The sequence below is a fragment of the Bactrocera neohumeralis genome, chromosome 5 (genome assembly GCF_024586455.1).
Source record: "Bactrocera neohumeralis isolate Rockhampton chromosome 5, APGP_CSIRO_Bneo_wtdbg2-racon-allhic-juicebox.fasta_v2, whole genome shotgun sequence".
NCBI lineage: Eukaryota > Metazoa > Arthropoda > Insecta > Diptera > Tephritidae > Bactrocera > Bactrocera neohumeralis.
The window spans coordinates 56,111,224-56,129,659 of record NC_065922.1 but is presented as its reverse complement, the minus strand read 5'-3'; the positions used below and the strand labels follow the sequence as shown (position 1 = coordinate 56,129,659).

Here is an 18,436-nt window from a genome sequence, read left to right as displayed (position 1 = left end):
CGACGTATGTCCTGCATGCAACGAGTCTCCGCATGATACTGACCACCTCTTTGCATGCCCCACAAACCCCACCCATCTAACACCCTTCTCCCTTTGGTCCGACCCCGTCGAAACAGCACGTTTCTTGGGCCTACCGTTAGATGACATCGACGACAACACAAATGACATTTACCATCCCAACGGGGATTAGATTTCCGTTAAAACAACAACAACAACCTCAGCGATCTAACCCTGTTTGGATCGGTAAGTTTTAGCCTATCTAACCGTGATTTCTTTTTTTTGCCTTATATTTTATTATGTAACACAGGGAAATCTCGATTCCGTTTTTGTTTTAAGTTAAAAGATGATTTTATTATATATACACAAACATTATAATTAAGTAAACCAAAATCGAATGTAAGAAAATATTGGTTAAGTATACAAATTTATAAATGTACATATGTACATGCATGCATTGTGGGACCAGACAACGAAATTTGGTTTTTTGACACAAACTTATAAACGAAAGAGTTTTTTGACGTGAAACTAAAATATGACATAAATAAATTTATAAATATTGAAATTGTTGCAGTGCCACATAAATCGTGTGAGCTACATCACACACACATAGAACGGCGAACAAACGATTTCAAAAAAGCTTATACACCAAAGCGTACAAAGAGTGTAGACACTTGTTAAGACATATGTACATATATACAAAAACAAAGTTATTTAGTTAAATAACAGTAAATATACAAATATAAAATAAATAATGCTGCAGTTGAACAACAAACTAACATATAAATAGAACAGCTTTTTGCTGTTTAAAAGTTTCACATTTTGAGGTTATGTGTCTTTTATAATTCATACATAATACAAACGTTAATTAACACAGTTAGTGATATATAGTTCTGTACCAGAAAATGCAGTTTCGGTTAACGTTAACGCGGAGTGCCGTAATAACACACAAAAAGTGTCTTTTTATTAATAAAAATAATTATTGATAGCAAAGAATCAATACAATATTTTACTTGAAAGAATTTTCCCGCTACAAACGTAATTATTATGGTTCCGTAGTTTTTGTTTACATATTGACAAAGTTTCGAAAATATGTTTTTTGATTATTAAAATTCAACACTTATAAGAATATCTCAAACAATAATGTACATTTCTAAAATTATTAGACTAAACACACGCTTGTTGATTGCAATGACGCATATGCCACTTGGAGTTGTGGCGCTGAATGTTTCGCATTGTAAATTTGACACACTTAAAAAGACAACAACATCACTAAGAGCCGTTATAGATATATGTATGTATGTATATATAAAACTTCAAAATAGAGAGTTTAAAGTACAAAATATTCAACCTCTTCATAGCTATAAATTGATTTGCTTAAAATATGACTCGTATTCGAGTTGCCCACAGGGCTAGTGTGAAGATTGCATTGCTTTTGCCGAAACTTTTTTCTAATTACCATCCACCGAAATATTGTCCAGCCCAATAAGTACATCATCTGGTAAGGGTTCATTGTTGCTTGGCTGGTTTGAGCACACGCCATCAACACCACCATTGCTTGCTGCATTACTCGCACCAGCTGTGACATCATTGCTGTCATCGCCTGCCGCTGCACCGTCTGTGATTTTGCTATTAGCACGCAGTTCCTGTTCCTTCTCCTTTTCCAATTGCAAAAAGTTCGGGTCCTGTGAGGGACACTCCAAGTGCACGCAGTGAAAAATCTAAGCAATTGAAGTTGACGTTTAAATAATTTTTGTAAACAAACGAGACTTTTCTCACCTCATTTGCGGTGTTGCGTGTGCCCACAATACGTATAAATACGATGGGACGCGGTGTGAATGAGAAATTTTGCCAGGAACGCACTTGTTCATTACGCTTATCGACGATCATGTGCCAATCTTTTTGATTCACTGAAGTTTCAATGTAAAAACTATACGTGCGATCGTCACAATCCCATAGCAAGAGGCGCATTGAGCCAATAATGTAAGGCTGCCCTATATATTGTAAATGTAAAATACACAGTAAAGAAAAATATTTTTTTAATAAATGTAAGATATTCAGCAAAAAAAAAATAGTAATTTTTATTTGCTGTAAGCTCTTACCTAACCTAACCACAATCTCGCCACTGCCCAGCTGATGGCATGTATAACCGGAATCCCAGTCGTAGTTCACATAATCACCATTCAAGAGCGCATTACGCGTACGGCTCACACCATCCACAACAATAGCACTCACATCAGTACGTGCAACATTTGCAGTGGGCGCCACAATGCCATTAATTACTTTTGGTAAGGACGCAGTATACATGGCTTCGAGTCCAACTACATGGAATACCTAGCATAATAAAAATATTACTGAAGTCAATCAAAACATATACACTATTTCAGTACGCACTTTATTGACGGTATTGTGTGTGCCCACGAGTTTGATGTAGCGTACCGGACGTGCGGAAAAATACAAAAATTGCCATGACCGACAATAATACTGTGAGTAATCTATGACGCGATCCCAATTGGTAGAGTTTGCCGACACTTCTATGTAATATGAATACGAGCGATTGTCCCGATCCCAAAGCAGCAGCTTGATATGATTGATTATGCATATTGTGCCCAATTCGACAGTAATGCCACCTTCAATATTGTCACCAATGCAATGGCGTGTGTAACCTTTTTCCATATCATATGAAATGAAATCACCGTCCAACAAAGCCGCACGGCATTCACCCAGTATGGTTCTGGAGTGAAACTTCGCTGTTGCTACATTTTCTTCAGGCCACAGAGCGGCACGATATGGTAAATATTTTGAAGTTGTTTGCTCTTGTATAGCGTCTAATAATTTGTCGGCATCCAAAATGCCAGATGGACGCACGGTTTGCAACAAATCTTCAAGTTTCATTAGCGGCAAGCGGACGAACGAAACTACAGACTGTAAATATAAATTCATATATAACTATAGAAGTATGTGTATATAATTGATATTTTTCTTACGTCAATATTGATATTTGTGTGGTTTTTACACCATTCCCAAACGGCCAAAAATATGTCCACTTCTGGGGCAAAAAACGAATCTCGGCGTAATATCTCTTTTAGTGATTCCTTGATAAGTTACCAATAAGTTTAGTTAAATTTAATCGAATTTATTTACAAAATTGACCAACCATTGATAGCGCTTTGAAGGATTCATGTTGCAATATTAGTGCGGCATTGCGATCCATGAACGTTAAACACACCTCAGTCAACTTATCTAAATTGTACAAACGCGCTGCGTCCAAAATTGCACAAACATTATTAAGCGCCAAATATTGTCGCAGATATTGTGAAATGGCATGCTCCAATTCGCTGAAACCATATTGATTAGCCAAACCTAATGTGTCCAGTATATTGTCTTCATCCATCTGTGCGAGTGGCATATGGCCAGAGTAAATATATTTTAGCAAAGCCTTGAAGGCTTCAACGGGAATTTGCATTTCAATTTCGCTCTGTCTGGACTCACAAAGTCCGCCAAATAGTAACGCACGAAAATATTCACTACGTGCTGCCAAAATGACTCGATGAGCTGGTAAACGTTGATTTTCTACTATAAAAGTCACATCAGAGTAGTCGTCGTTCATACAAAGTTGCGCCATCTGCTCCGAGAAACGTTCTAGAATTATAAACGAAATATGTTTTAATTTTGTTCAAAAAAGGAATATTACGCTCAACAGTTAGGGGCATTGGGCATACCTGTTAATTTTACATCGTCGCTCCGTGTCTTTGTCAAAGATAGCAATTTATATTGACTCTGGCTGCTCATCTTATGAAATTTCGTTTAACAAATACAGCACTTAAAATAAATGTATTTAAATAAAATGCAAATGAGAACAGTGACAGTACAAATATGTAACGAATTGATACTAGGTAAACACAGAAAAACTTCTAGATATTTTCGCTCACAAGACGCACGATATGCTTATTACATATTTTAAAATTACAAATTATTGTTAGACATTTAATATAACAAATATATAGATTGTCTGGAGCAATCACTTACGCCGTTGTTATCAAATATTTATAGAATTTCAAAATGTTTTCCGGCAGCGACGCAATTATTCGACTTTTTATTTTGTATATTTTCTTTTGTATCGCTTCTTCTAATATCGACAGCGGAATGTTGCCAGACGGACTTAGCGTGGTTTGTGCAAACATCAAACAAGACTGGTGGCATTACTAAATGGACGATATTAATATACCTAATACTTTAATGTAAAATATAAATTATTCATGATCAGCTGTTAGGGCTTACGTCAAATGTGTTAATAGTATTAAACTCTTCATTTAGATAAATGTCGCAAATTATTATTATTTATGGCATTTACTAATAATTCTGAAATTCTTTTCACACAAGCCCCCAAAAAGTTTACAATATCTTCAATTAGTTATGTTAAAATAAATTCAATATACAGATTTAGAATTACAAAATTTGTCAAAATTAACATTTTCAACAAGGTAATATCGTATTTAAAATTTTTTCGAATATAAATATAATGTATTAAAAATATTATATTATAATAAAAACATATAATTTTCTTTCCAATTGTACCGACATTACAACATTGTAACTGCGTGTCGTAAACTTCAAATAATTTCTTATATCTCAATTTTTAATTAAATCTTTTTCTATTTTGATATATTGTCTATTATTTGTAAATATTTTAATATTATCAATAATTATTCATATACATATGAAGCATATATATATATAATTAGTTTAATTTTCACTAATACACATTTTATATTTAATATGTATGAATAACTTTGCTGATTAAATTTAATTTACCAATTTTGCACGTATTGTTTCACTGTCATAGAAAAGAGAGTAATTTTGGAGGGTATGAACAACGCCAAGTATGGCAACATTCATAACTACAAAACAACCCTGTAAGCAGCTGTTCCATTTCTTATTTGTTTACTTTTGTATTTCAGCTTCTTCCATTAAACCCTTAACTTACAGTATTCATAATAAAAGATAATTTATCCAAATTTGTTTACTATAAAATGCGAAAGCGTGAGTTGCAAAGCATTCCTCTAAAGTTGGGGGAATTAAAAGAGTATGATAATATACGGAATGAGCGCGCTGCTGCCAGGAACCAGGGGCCACACGATGATAGTCAAACTACGGAGCAGCCATCGCCGATTGCCAATGTCGGACCAAAAACTAAGAAGGAAATCCAATCTCGATTGAATGCTACTACTTAATAGCTTCAAGAGAGGCATATTCGATATAAATGTTACATTTTAAGAATTTAATGTTAAGTTGTATAAAAGATTGCAGTACATTACATAAAGTTTATACAATGATATTGTGATAGAATTTTTAATATACATAGTTTCTGGTAATCTGTGACAAATTTAAATTTATTTGTTTGGTCGAAATGTTACTAATGAGTCTTCTATGTGATGTAATACTGTTGTAGTGACAGTAGACAGTCCTTGGCCAGATAAAAGTTCGGGCCCGTTCCAGTCACGTCAACATGACCGTCGTCGGAAACGTGGTGATAATACTTAAATATTACCCAAATAGAGTTGAAAAGCAAGAAAAACCTACTTCGATTGCACAGAAGCTATGATACCCTTCACAAATGAAAAAGTTTTCATACTGGAACTTGATTTTCATCGTCCTGTTTGTATGGCAGCTATATTTTATAGTGACCCACATTAAACAATTTCTTCGTAGATATCACCGTTCCCTTTGACAATAATCCATGACAAACTTTGTGAAGATATGCCGACAAATACGAAAGTTTTTCATATAAGTGCTTTATTTTGATGGATCATTTTGTATGAAAGACCCGAGAAAAGGGCAAGTGCATAATTTCAAAACGATATTTCAACAAACTGAAGGACTTGTTCGCATATATACATACCGACGCACATGGCTAAGTCGACTCGGCTCGCCATGGTGATCATTTATAGATATATTTAAAAGGGTCTCGACGCTTTCTTTTGCGTCAAAGCAAACATGGGCTGAATGGGAACATGTACCCTGTTCAGAGTATAAAGGTTAACCATTTTTACCACACTTTGCAAAATATACCTAGAACTACATACGAACGCGATTAAGAGGGAATGCAGCGGCAATGTCGACATGAAAACTCGATTTGTGGCAAGAAACCATCGCGACATTTTCGTCTGCACCTCACTTTATAGATTCTTTGTGGAGAAGCGTCTATAACCACAACATGCGTCTGTGCAAAACTCGCGCCAGCTTAACTGTCAAATTAAATCAAAATGTAAGAAATAAGTACTTATGTATGTATACAAGTACATAGATGTATCCGTTTCGTATAATCCGCGGAAAACCCTTACATCGGAAAAGAGGTTGAATCACTCAATAGTATTGATGTGCCGTGTTGGTTAAAGGGTGAGTTTGAGTACACAAGCCTTAGTGCTCACTCGAACGTTGTAACAATTGCTGACAGTTTCTTAATTGTTAAGAAACTAATGGAAATTGATTACAGACGTTGCTCTTGAAACCAATTGCCATCGGAAGTGTCTAGTTTTGTTGTCATTTGAGGGTAGGTTAAGGACAGAAATCAATATGAGTTGCTCTTGATTGGCTAGAATGTTTATTAAAGAGTTTTCTATTAATTTAATAAGTGCAGTTTAATTCAATATTTTTACTTTGAATCCAAAAGAGCTGAAATTCTCAAATCTAATAAATACGAAAGATTGAAATTGATCATTTTTAAATACGTTCTTATATTCTAGTGGGGCATATATGGACTCGGACATAGTAATTTAGAGCCTAGGATTGACATTTAATTATAATTCTTGGATTATAGCTTACAATATATCGTTGTAAAACCGGATATAGCACCGGAATATCAGTCCTAGTATGAATTAAATCCCCGTCCATTCCGGTATCTTAGAGCCACCTGAAAGGAAACGAGAGAAACGCTGTTAGCAGCTTACAAAGCAATCGGTCGGCCGGTCAAGGTTATACAAACGAAGTAGTAGCCCTAGGACGATTTAAATCCGGGTCTAATCCGATACCTTAGAGCCGACTGTTGTAGGAATTGGATCCCAAATTATATTTTACCCGAGACTTACCTTCACATCATATTTTTAGCAGTGACAGTGACGGTAATTCGTAGGAATTTTTGAAATGGTTGTTCTTGTCACACTCCTAGAAATCATTCCTAAAATAGTTTTAAGGAAAAACTGTTCAGATAACCGTTCTCGTTCTGATAAAGACCCATATCGACAACGACGGCTGGATCAGATGACATGTGCTCCCCCAATTTTCTTCACTCATTTCACTCTGCAATCGACTGGCACAGGAAAGGAGTAAAGACAAAGAAACGTTGTTAGCTGCTTACAAGGCAATCGGCCGGTCGGTCTGCAATTATGAAGCCTCAATATGGTCGCCTGGATGTAGTTGAAAGAAATACAGACAAGTCAGATTACCACATTCCGAACTATCATAGTTTGTCTCTTGATGTCCCCCGCAGAACACTTCCAGCCAGTGAATTTCAGCCTTGGAGACCAAACGCCATCCATCGCAGACCGTGAGGTCGAGTTGCCGCTTGGAATCTGAGTGGCCGTAGCGAACCTACTTTGTGGATACTGCAGCAGGCCAAGCTCCTTCCTATTCAGAATAGACACCGACGTACAAAGTATATGTACTGCATACAAAGAGTTCCCGCATGTAACTAACCACCTCTTTGAATGCCACACTAAACTCACTCACTTCCTTCCGCTAAGACGGACTTGTTGACTGGATCTACCACTGAGTACGGGTTGAATCATTGATATTAGACCTGATTAATCGATGGTTTGTTAGTGCTTTGAGTGCTCCTAGCTGGCGATCCGAATTTTTTTGAAATTCGTGCTTCACACCGACTCCACTGAACTTTACTAAAAGTAAGTAAGCCCCAAAATTTAGAGGGAAGTCGTTTAGCATAAGATAACTCCACGGGATGGCTGAGATCTTCTGTCAGTTGCTAGTTTAAAGTATTTGTCAGGCATTTAACAGTTTTTAATGCAATCCCTCTTGTCTCAAATTGGTAACATTAGCCACTGCATGCTGAAAACCTAAGCGAAGCTATACTAGGTATTTCCATAACCAGTTAAATTATTAACTAGTCCGAAACTCATTCTCTATTGAATACAAGAGCTGCTTTTTAGATTGAAAATCGTATCCAAATAGGTCTTCGCTTGGCAGTGAGTAGAAAAGTCTTCGTCTGTCGCGTGTGACAAAGTCCCCACTCCTGATTCATTTGCTTGGTCAATTTTATTGACAGCTCAATTAAATTTCGTTTTGACAGACTAAAGGCCAACTATCCATAATTTCCATCAGCGAAATCAGTGATTCCTTTAACACACACCCACACATACAAACAAATCTTTTCGAACACAAAGCGACTAACACTGAATTTAAGTGCTTCGCTGTTGCCGTCGAGCCATTGTGAGGAGCTGTGAGTGGGTGGTGAACGAGGCTGACGACGATAAAATAACAAGTTTTGAAAAGCCACAAATTGACAAGTGTAATCCATGGAATGTCGTCAACATTTTTGTGCGTACAAAAGGCAATTTTCACAAAATCCACTTCCAGGCGAGCAGTAGACGACGAGCCGAGCGAAGAAGTAGTAAGGAAAATTTGGTTGCCAAGGCGCTTCTAATGCTGTAGTATACTGCTGAAGCGAAGGCTGAGCGCTGAAATTTGAATTACAAGTATAAGTGTGTATGTGTGTGTGTATTCTCGACAAGCGGTTTGCATGTCCTGCTGTCTGCCCAACCACCAAATCAGATAAAACGTCACTTTTGTGTGTTTAACAGAGCGTTCATACGCTCGTGGTTTCATGAGTACACAAGTGCACAAGCTGACTGCTCGGGCAGTCAAAAGAACAGGCAGGAGCTCGAGTGTGGATTCGCTTGACGTTTTCAAAATAAATATTGAACCGTTAAGTACTTAGCCCGGAAAAACGGCGATCCAGTTGGTTGTCGAATTCGACTAATTTATACATGGCGATGCCGAGGATCCACTCTTTCGACCGTTTTCAAGACAGTCGGGTCTACGAAACCGGAACGGACCCGGATTTTTATCCGACCAAGGACTGTCAACTGTGCAGAATTCTGGCGCTACAACAACATCCCTCTTTCGAATGTTTCTTTATCTCTGATGTGTTACAATTGATCCGAGCTTTGTCGTCGGATACTACTTCGGGCTGCGTTTAAGCAGCATTAAATAATGCTGTAAAACGGTTCAAATATCATATACACCCACCGCGTCGATAGCTTTCTTATGCTCAATAATTCAAGCAGGGTATGACTGATACGACCCTTTCAGATGTCTAATGCCTCGCGCAGCATTGATCATCGGTCTGCTAATACTTCTTCTTTAATGGCGTAGACACCACTTACGCGGTTATAGCCGAGATAGCAACTACGCGCCAGTTGTTTCTTCTTTTCGCAAGTTGGTGCCAATTGGGGATTCCAAGCGAAGCCCAGTCATTCTCCACCTGGTCCCTCCAACGGACTGGATGTCTTCCTCTTCCTCAGGTTCCCCCGGCGGCTACTGCGTCGAAAACTTTCAAAGCTGGAGTGCTTTCAGCGTAACCGCTGTCTCTTAATTCGCTGAACTATGTCGATGTCGTCATATAACTCGTACAGATCATCGTTCCATCGAATGCGATATTCGTCGTTGCCAATCCGCAAAGTACCATTAATCTTCCGCAGAACCTTTCTCTCGAAAACTCGCAACGTCGGCTCATCAGAGGTTCTCATCGTCCATGCCTCTGCACCATATAGCAGGACGGGAGTAATGAGTGACTTATAGAGTTTGGCTTTTGTTCGTCGAGGGAGAACTTCGAGAGAGGACTTTACTAGATCCGCAAATTTTGTCCCGTTATTCTAGTTGCATAAATTTTCGGGGTCCCACTACCCCGTTCACCAAAATGTTTTACAGTATAATAAACTCTTCTTGCGATGGTGGAGCCATCTGGCGGCCAGCTTAAATATTTATCGGGCCGCTCTCGTATATATGGTGTAAAGAGATGGCGTACAATTTTTGTTGGTATGGATTTTCTATGGAGTGTTCGTGCGTGGATTAGGTCAATTGGAACTTTTACACAGTCAGAAGTCCATAAGCTACACAAGCACATGTAACTACACACCATATATGTATATACATACATATGTATGGTGTGCCGTTAGTTGATATGCATTTTGACCGCCACATTTGAAGCTCATTCATATTGATACTTCCTGCGTCTGCCTAACAAATAGAAAGAGTTGCACATTTAGCCACTCGAAGGTCACACACACACACATACATGGATGTAATTACTTGATCAGCACCAAAAATTTCAATAGAGTCTCTAAGTACTTGGAGGTGGCGTTGACCTGAGCAATTGTACACATTAAAGGCGCACTTGAAGCCAAGTCTCCCTAGGGACATATTGGCAAGTTAAGTGTTTTATGAACTTACCGAATGGCTAGCGGTATGCGCTCCAACGTTTTGCGTATTGCCAGCCAACAGCACTTTGCCCAACTTGACTTGCATAAGTGACTGGGTGCATGATTTTGTACGTTAGCGCCACCACTGAACTTCTTTCTCATCATTACTGAACTTCTCACCCTTCCAGCTGCAGCGCCAACTAACCCTCACAAAGCTCTAGTTCACTCCTGGCTCTTAGTCACTATAAACATTTCTTGGTTCGACCTCTACGTTGTTGAGTCCTCATTGGCATCTTTCCCCCATTATGTCTTCATACGCATACACAACCTCACTTATGCAGTGTATATTTGCCTTCTGCTGGTCATCGTCATATTGAACTATTTAAGCGTTTAATTTGATTTCGCTCAAGTGCGGTTTTTCCTGTTCACTTTCGACACTTTGCAACTACTTTAGCAGCAGCGAACACTTTGCAACTTACCTACAATTTGTAGCCGGCAAGCCAGCAGGAAATTTTTTGCTTCAAACTTAAAGGAACTTCCACAACTATTTTCCTGCATTGGTTCATCGAGAGCGAACTTTACATACTTTTCAATTGTCTACTCAATTCGAAGTTGCACCTGTTGCCAAGAGTTATTCTGCGTTGGATTTCGTTTTGTAATTATCTACGACTTCGATGTTATGACTGTCAAAAGTGATTTGGGAGCCAAATCGCGAGTGCGACGACTGTTTGTTTGATGACAGGAGATATTTCGTCTACCTCATTCACTACCAGATCCATTTGCTTCCTTATACAGTCTGGAGAGAACAGAACCAACGGCGCGGTTGTTGACGCCAATGATATCAAAATCAACGGCGTACGGCAGCAGCTGTACACTCTTGTAGAAGATTGTACCTTCTCGTAGCTCTGCAGCTCGAATTATTCTCTCCAGAAGTACTTGTAGATTGAAGAAATCGCACGATAGGGAGTCACCTTGTCTGAAAATTCGTTTGGTATCGATCGCCTCGGAGAAGTCCTTCCCGATTCCGACGGAGGTTTTGGTATTGTCAACGTCAGTTTACACAGCCGTATTAGTTTTGCCTTCTTATAGAGGACGAACTACTTTGTAACCGAAAAAAAGCTGGTATTAAGACGCCTTGTTATCTTATGTTACGCTATGTTACCTTATGTTAAGAAATGAAGATTCAGAGATTAAACTGGACCAGTACTTGGGTCTTCGAGAGGGAAAATGGATACTTTTTTACTTACTACTCACTTACTTTTTTTAATTAGGTGTGCATATTTAAAATTTACATAAGCCCACGTCTCCATCCCTTATTGTAATCTTTGTGAATAAATACTTGTTTTGGAATAGCAGACAATTTCCTGCAGGTTTGCTATGAAGACATTAGTAGAAGTTGGAAATTTTTGTTCACATGGCATATTAGTTCATGCAACCCCGTGTTTTTTTTTTGGCCAATCTGTCTTTCTGATTTGACTTCCGGTCAGTGTGGTTTTGTTTTATTGAACTTGGAAACTTTTACTCCGTTGCCACTTATCCTGATGGTTTGGCTTCGGTTAGCAGGTGCGTGTTGTGTCCTTTTAATGAGTACATGTGTTATGCAATTTGTTTACAACAAAAACAAATCCTACACATTGTATACATATACAAGTACATGTGTCTAGAGTGACCATAGAAAACTTCTGCCTAACTTCATGACGACTTTTATTTGTGAGCTCTAGTACTTGTCAATAAAATTAGTAAAAAAAAACAAGAAAAAACGTTAACTTCGGTTGCACCGAAGCTAAATACCCTTCACAGGTGCATTTATGTTAGTAGCTATGTGTTCAGTTTGTATGGAAGCTATATGCTATAGTAATCTGATCTGAACAATTTCTTCGGAGCTTACATTGTTGCCTTATAAAATAATCTATACCAAATTTAGTGAATATATCTTGTTAAATGTGAAAGTTTTCCATATATATACAGACAGACAGACAGACGGACATGGCTAAATGGACTCAGCTCAACATACTGATCATTTATATATAAACTTTATGGGTTCTCCGACGCTTCCTTCTGGGTGACAAACTTAATATACCCTGTTCAGGGTATAATTAAAATATTGTCAAAAAAGTGGTTAAATAGCCGTTCTTAAAGCACTAAAAAATTTCGAGGTAGATAACTGGCAGCCCCAGAAGGTGAGAGGCTCTAAAAGTGAATTCTTCGATTTTTGCTATGTCTGAATTTATTGAACAAAGAAGTGCGATAATGCAGCATTCACACTGCATTGGTTATTCGTGATAATTTCGCCACATTTTCAACTAATATCGTGCCGCAACCACCGCATTCGCCTGATTTACCTTCATGTAACTTCTAGCTATTCAGCAAATTCGCATGACCACTTGAAAATATTAAAGCTGAATCGAAGAAAGCTCTGAGGAGGAGGATGAGTAGGATTTTTCCAAGTGCTATGATGACTGGAAATTTCGTTAGCTTAAGTGTATTGCAGCGGGAGGGGATTACTTTAAAGGAAATCCTGCTAAAATTTCTTATCAACAGTTCATATGATATGATGGTGCGTTATGATCGTGTAAAATCCATGAATTGTTGCCCATATTTCTAGCCATTTTCGACGGATTTTCTCAATACGGCCAAATAGAATTCCTTATTGAACACCTGTCCTTTCGGAACAAATTAATGATGCACCAAATAATGAATATCGAAAGAAATAATGAACATCAACTAAATTTTTGAGCACCTTTCGTGTGTTTTTTTTTTTACTTCAGTACGTTTTTCCCTCCACTCCGATTATTGTTTACTTTTTTGCTTGTCAAATTCATAAACCCATGTCTCATCGGAAATTATAATGCTCTCCCTGAACGTGGGTTCGGGATTCTCACGATCAATCATGCCCAAAGAGACCTGTCAGCATTCAAACGGACTTACGAGAAATATGTAGTTCTATTGCCATCTCTCTAAGACTTGCCTGACGATTTTCAAACAGCATATCCTTCACTGTTTTTTATATTTTCATCAGTTGAAGAGATCGAAGGTCGTCCAGAACGAGGCATGTCTTCAACGATCTCTCGACCGTCTGTTAAGGCTTTGTACCACTAGTTGGCTTTTGGTTTTGATAAAATTGTATCACCCTAAGCCTTTTCCAACACAAAATCAGATGCTTTAAGTTTCTCTTTCGGCCATACTTTTTTAGAAAACATAAAATGAGATAAATCTTTCATTGCCAACGGTTTCTTAGAAAGTTTGAAACCAATCAAATGGTCGTAAAATTATCATAATTACGTAAAGCGTTTAAGAATTACGCAGTCAACCTATATGTATTTATCCACGTTAAATGTAAAAGTAGTGATGGGTTTCGGTTACAACTACAATGTTTGTATATCCGTAAACATTTCTAATGGCTTGTCAGCATCAAATTCCAAAGTACTTATCCGCCAACCCCTGACAATTCCTTCTTGTGTTGCTAATGAAAAGCTGACGATTACAGCAATAAAAGCAACTAACTTCGTCACATTAACACCATTTGACAAGAAAAACAATTAATTATAAATTTATAATGCAAAGCCACTGGAAAAAGCCGTGGATAAACAAACATAAACTGTGTGAATACCAAAATGAATATAAATTCATAGAATAGTAAATAAAACAAGACACGAACCGCTTTGGAAGGAGGATGATTGTGGAGCGCTATATCTATTTGCCATACCAATAATAATATCCTTTATTTAAATGATTCGAAAGCTTTTGGGCAAATGTCATGCTTTGGTCGACATCGCAAAACGGTTCCCGTACAAAAAAGGGTTCACATACATATCTATAATATGTAAATTAAATTCATCTGCATACACGCGCGTATATGTGTGTGTATGCATGTACATATTTTTGAAATTGACCTGCAGTAAAATGAGCTGGTTTCAAATCACTTTATGACTATTATCAACTCGAGTCCGAATAATATTATATTTTTTCGAAAAATTATCTGCTATTTTTTACGTACGTCAATTGTAAGATTTCGTTGAGAAAAATACTAGTCGTACACTGGTTCCAATCAGACCAGAAAACTTTGCAAAGTTATTGACTAATTTTCAAATCCTGAAAAAATTAATAAATGGCTTAATTTACTGTAGTTAAACCTCCCCAGATTCGTGAAATGTATTGAGGGAACAGTGGGGACTAGTTATTGGGTATATATATGACAATCACATTTATTCAAAGGCTAAAATTACTTTTCTTCTTTAGAAATATTTTCTAACACATGTTATTTAAAAGATTTCATTTAATAGATTTGACAAATTGAGACAGGTGGCAACTCTTCTAAAAAATATTTACAATTTTAAGTGTATTTTATTTGCACCATTGTTGCAATAATTTTATAATATTTACTGAATTTAAAATTTAAAACCTGTGGCAACCCTCTTAAAAAAAACTTTTTACGCAGTACATTTTATTAAAGCGTTTCAGTTTGACCCCCTTGTTGCAATAATTTTTTTGTCTTATTTTATGAAATATAAAATATTAGACCGATGGCAACCCCATCATACACCGTTAAAACTTTTTTAAAAATTCAGTTTGACCCGTTTATTGCAATAATTTATTTATCTTATAAGTTTTACTGGATTAAAAATTTGAAATCTGTGGCAACCTTCTTCAAAAAACTTTTTACGGTGCAAATGTTTTTCAAATGCTTCAGTTTGATACATAGGCATGTATATTTTCTTTATATTAATAATTTTTTAGATTAATCAATTTTAAGATATGGCAACACTTTTCTGGGTACATATGACAATCACATTTATTAAAATACTAAAATTAGTTTTATTCATTCGAAATGCTAAAAAAAAATTGGCATGTTTAAAGTATTTCATTTAATAGTTTTGACTAATTTAAAATGGTGGCAACACTTCTAAAAAATATTTGCATTAAGGGGCTATAGCAGTGTGACACTTTCAAAAAAAAAATTTTTTTTTTTTGCTTTTTTCGATAGCTTATACATATATTCAAAAATATCCTGTGAAATCGGCGAGGTCGTATTTTAAATAGTTTTTGAATGGCAGCGTTCTAAATAGCGACCGCTCAGAGGTGCAAACATATATAAGTGAAACTTTAAACGCGTTTTTCTCGAAACGACATTTTTCAAATTTGCTGACATTATAACTCAACGAGAAATTAACCGATCGACTTCAAATTAAAACTGGATATAGTTGAATACATTTTCTATACAATAGACTACGATCTTTTTGATTGGCTGAAAATTGTCAATTTGGCATTAAAAAAACGACAATTTTTTTCGTAAAAAAACGATTTTTTTTTCAAAATGGCGCCATTTTCTTAATTTTTGATATTTTTCAAAGATCGTAGTCCATTGTATAGAAAATATATTTAAGTTTAATAAACATTTTGAATTTTTTTGTTTCAGCTACTCAATCGACCGGAATCATGCCAGCAGTTGAGGCACTTTTTTTTTTGGCACTTCCGCAGACAGCACATTACTTCGTTATTTTTCAATATTTTTGTAAAATTTTTTTTTTTAATATAGCTAAAAATATACTTTATTACGTCCATAGAACTTCGAAACATTCAATCTAGTACTTTCTTTTAAAAAAATTCACGAAAATCGCCTAATTTTTCATGCGTCACACTGGTATAGCCCCTTAAAATAGTAGACAGAAGGCAACCCTCTTAAAAAAATTTAACGGTGCATGATTTTTTAAAGAATTCAGTTTGACCCGTTTATTGCAATAATTTATTTTTCTTATGAATTTTATAAAATTTAAAATACAAGAACGATGGCAACCATCTTCAAAAACGTTTTACGGTGTAACATTTTTTAAAGCGTTTCAGTTTGTAAACATAGTGTAGATTTGCTTTATCTTAATACTTTTATAGAGTGATAAATTGTGAGATATGGCAACACTTTTCTGGGTACATATGGCAATAACTTTTATTTAAATGCTAAATTAGTTTTATTGATAAGAACTTTTTTAAATATTTCAAGGTTTTTAAAATATTTTGACTAATTTAAACAGGTGACAACAATTATAAAAAATATTTTAAATTATAAGACTCTTTTTTATGATCCCCTTATTGTAATAATTTATTTAGCTTATAAATTTTATAAAATATAAAATTTTACCGATGGCAACCCTCTTCAAACAATTTTTTTACGCCGTAAGATTTTTTAAAGCATTTCAGTTTGATGCACATAGTGTAGATTTTTGTGCCCTAATAATTTTTTTGGATACGTAAATTGTAAGATATGACATCACTTTGTAAACATAATTTTATCCCTAAATATCTTTATTTATAAGATTCTATTTGACCCCCTATTGCAATAATATATTCAACTTATAATTTTTATAAAATATATACATAAGTTTAGACCGATGGCAACCCTTATTGAAAAACTTAGTACGTTGTAAGATTTTTCAAAACGTGTACCAAGTGTAGATTTGTTTACCTTAATAATTTTTTGAATTTATAAATTGTAAGATATGGCAACACTTTACAAAGCTAAATCTCTTAAATTTTATACACATACATATGTATGTATATTTTATAAATATATATGTAGTTTAATTTTTTTTAATTTTATTGAATGTATTTTATAATTAGGTGGCAACCTTCCTCAAAACATATTTTCAATGCGAGCATTCTTAAATATTTCATATTGAATCTTTTTTTTAATCCTAACAATTCGTTGACTTAAAAAATAGAAACAGGTGGCAACCTTGAACCATATTTCTACTTCAACTCTCCGAGTATTATATCAAAAAAAAATATCTGTTAGTAATAAAAATTCGAGAATTATTTAAATTATTTTTACTCATTAAATATATTTTTGTGACAGGTACAGTTCTGGTCTTTTTGGGACCAGTTTTTTATATCGAAAATTTTATCAAAACCCAGTACCAGTACAAACTCAGTTATCAATATTAACCGAAACTAATATTTCTCTGCTTCACCATGTGGTAATTTTCAATTTACATTGCTGGAAGTGTTCGCAGGCGGCTGAATGGTTAAGTAAGCGCGCTTGTTGAAACTATTGTTTTTATTAAGTGTCGCATGATATAAATGCACATAAACACTTCAAGTGGCAACATCATGTGAATATGGTTTTTTTATTTTGTCGCTCTAAAAGCATATGAAAGCGCCCAAAATAGATTTTAACCGCCGAGCAAGTGAGGACGCAAGCCGGAGAGAATAGTTTGCACATACAAACATAAGTGCGAATGTGTATGTGTAAAACGACTTTGCAAAAAAGTGTTACTGCCGGCATATTTGAATGGGTTTCCATAGTTTTGCAGAGGGCAGCCACTAACTGAATAGCTTTAACCCTTTTTAGCTCGCTCCCTTTTGAATGACGTAAACATGTGTATGTTAAGCACAAGTTTTTGTCCGTAAAACCGTACCAAAAGTCGTTGACATAGGGGTCCTCATAATTTAAAGCCTTTTAATCCTTTTTCTGTTTTGTGCAAAATATGTTATTATTCATAGATTTGTTCCTTTATATTGCATGTTACATATGGCGACACTTTTCATTTACGAAAATAAGCTTTGGGTGCTGAAGCGCAATTCATCAGTCAATGTAAACTCACACTTATTTTTGAAAAATTTGTATTCATATTGTATATAATTAAGATGCAGACAACTAAATTAACTGGGGGCATGCCCGCCTTCTATTGACCTAAAATCTGATGTCTTTACCAGGGTGACAACGGCTGGGTGGGCGGTTGTACAAGTTTTTATGGGATTACATCGATACATATGTATATATAATTTGAAATTGATCCCAAAAATCCTCTAAGAGGCAACAATTAAGGAACTCTAGAATAAGTTCCGTTCCATTCCATACTTATTTCCAAGCTTTGTGAAAACATTTATATTTAAGCTACTTAGGACTGATATTTTCACTAATATCAGAGGAATAGATATCAGTCCAACTTTAATTTCTTAAAGACAATTATTATGCCCAAAATTACATAACTTACTTTCATAAAGTTTGT

The 18,436-nt window shown here is 35.8% G+C and overlaps 1 protein-coding gene across 1 annotated transcript; it reads right to left on the bottom strand.

The window, feature by feature from the left end:
* Positions 1-679: 679 nt before the first annotated feature.
* Positions 680-4,139, bottom strand: LOC126757911 (BTB/POZ domain-containing protein 9). Its single transcript, XM_050471837.1, has 8 exons — positions 4,027-4,139; positions 3,720-3,819; positions 3,155-3,639; positions 2,985-3,092; positions 2,392-2,922; positions 2,100-2,331; positions 1,777-1,991; positions 680-1,718 (listed from the first exon to the last, which is right to left on the bottom strand). Exons 2-8 carry the CDS (start codon positions 3,787-3,789, stop codon positions 1,449-1,451), a joined length of 1,911 nt encoding a protein of 636 aa, XP_050327794.1. The 5' UTR covers positions 3,790-3,819; positions 4,027-4,139; the 3' UTR covers positions 680-1,448.
* Between the last annotated feature and the right edge of the window lie 14,297 nt (positions 4,140-18,436).

Excerpts from the sequence above, each read along its gene's own strand:
- LOC126757911 (XM_050471837.1), bottom strand. The coding sequence starts at position 3,789 with ATGAGCAGCCAGAGTCAATATAAATTGCTATCTTTGACAAAGACACGG. Across the intron at positions 2,923-2,984 it reads ACACAAATATCAATATTGAC|TCTGTAGTTTCGTTCGTCCG; the intron begins GTAAGAAAAATA and ends TTATATTTACAG. Across the intron at positions 1,719-1,776 it reads CACGCAACACCGCAAATGAG|ATTTTTCACTGCGTGCACTT; the intron begins GTGAGAAAAGTC and ends TCAATTGCTTAG.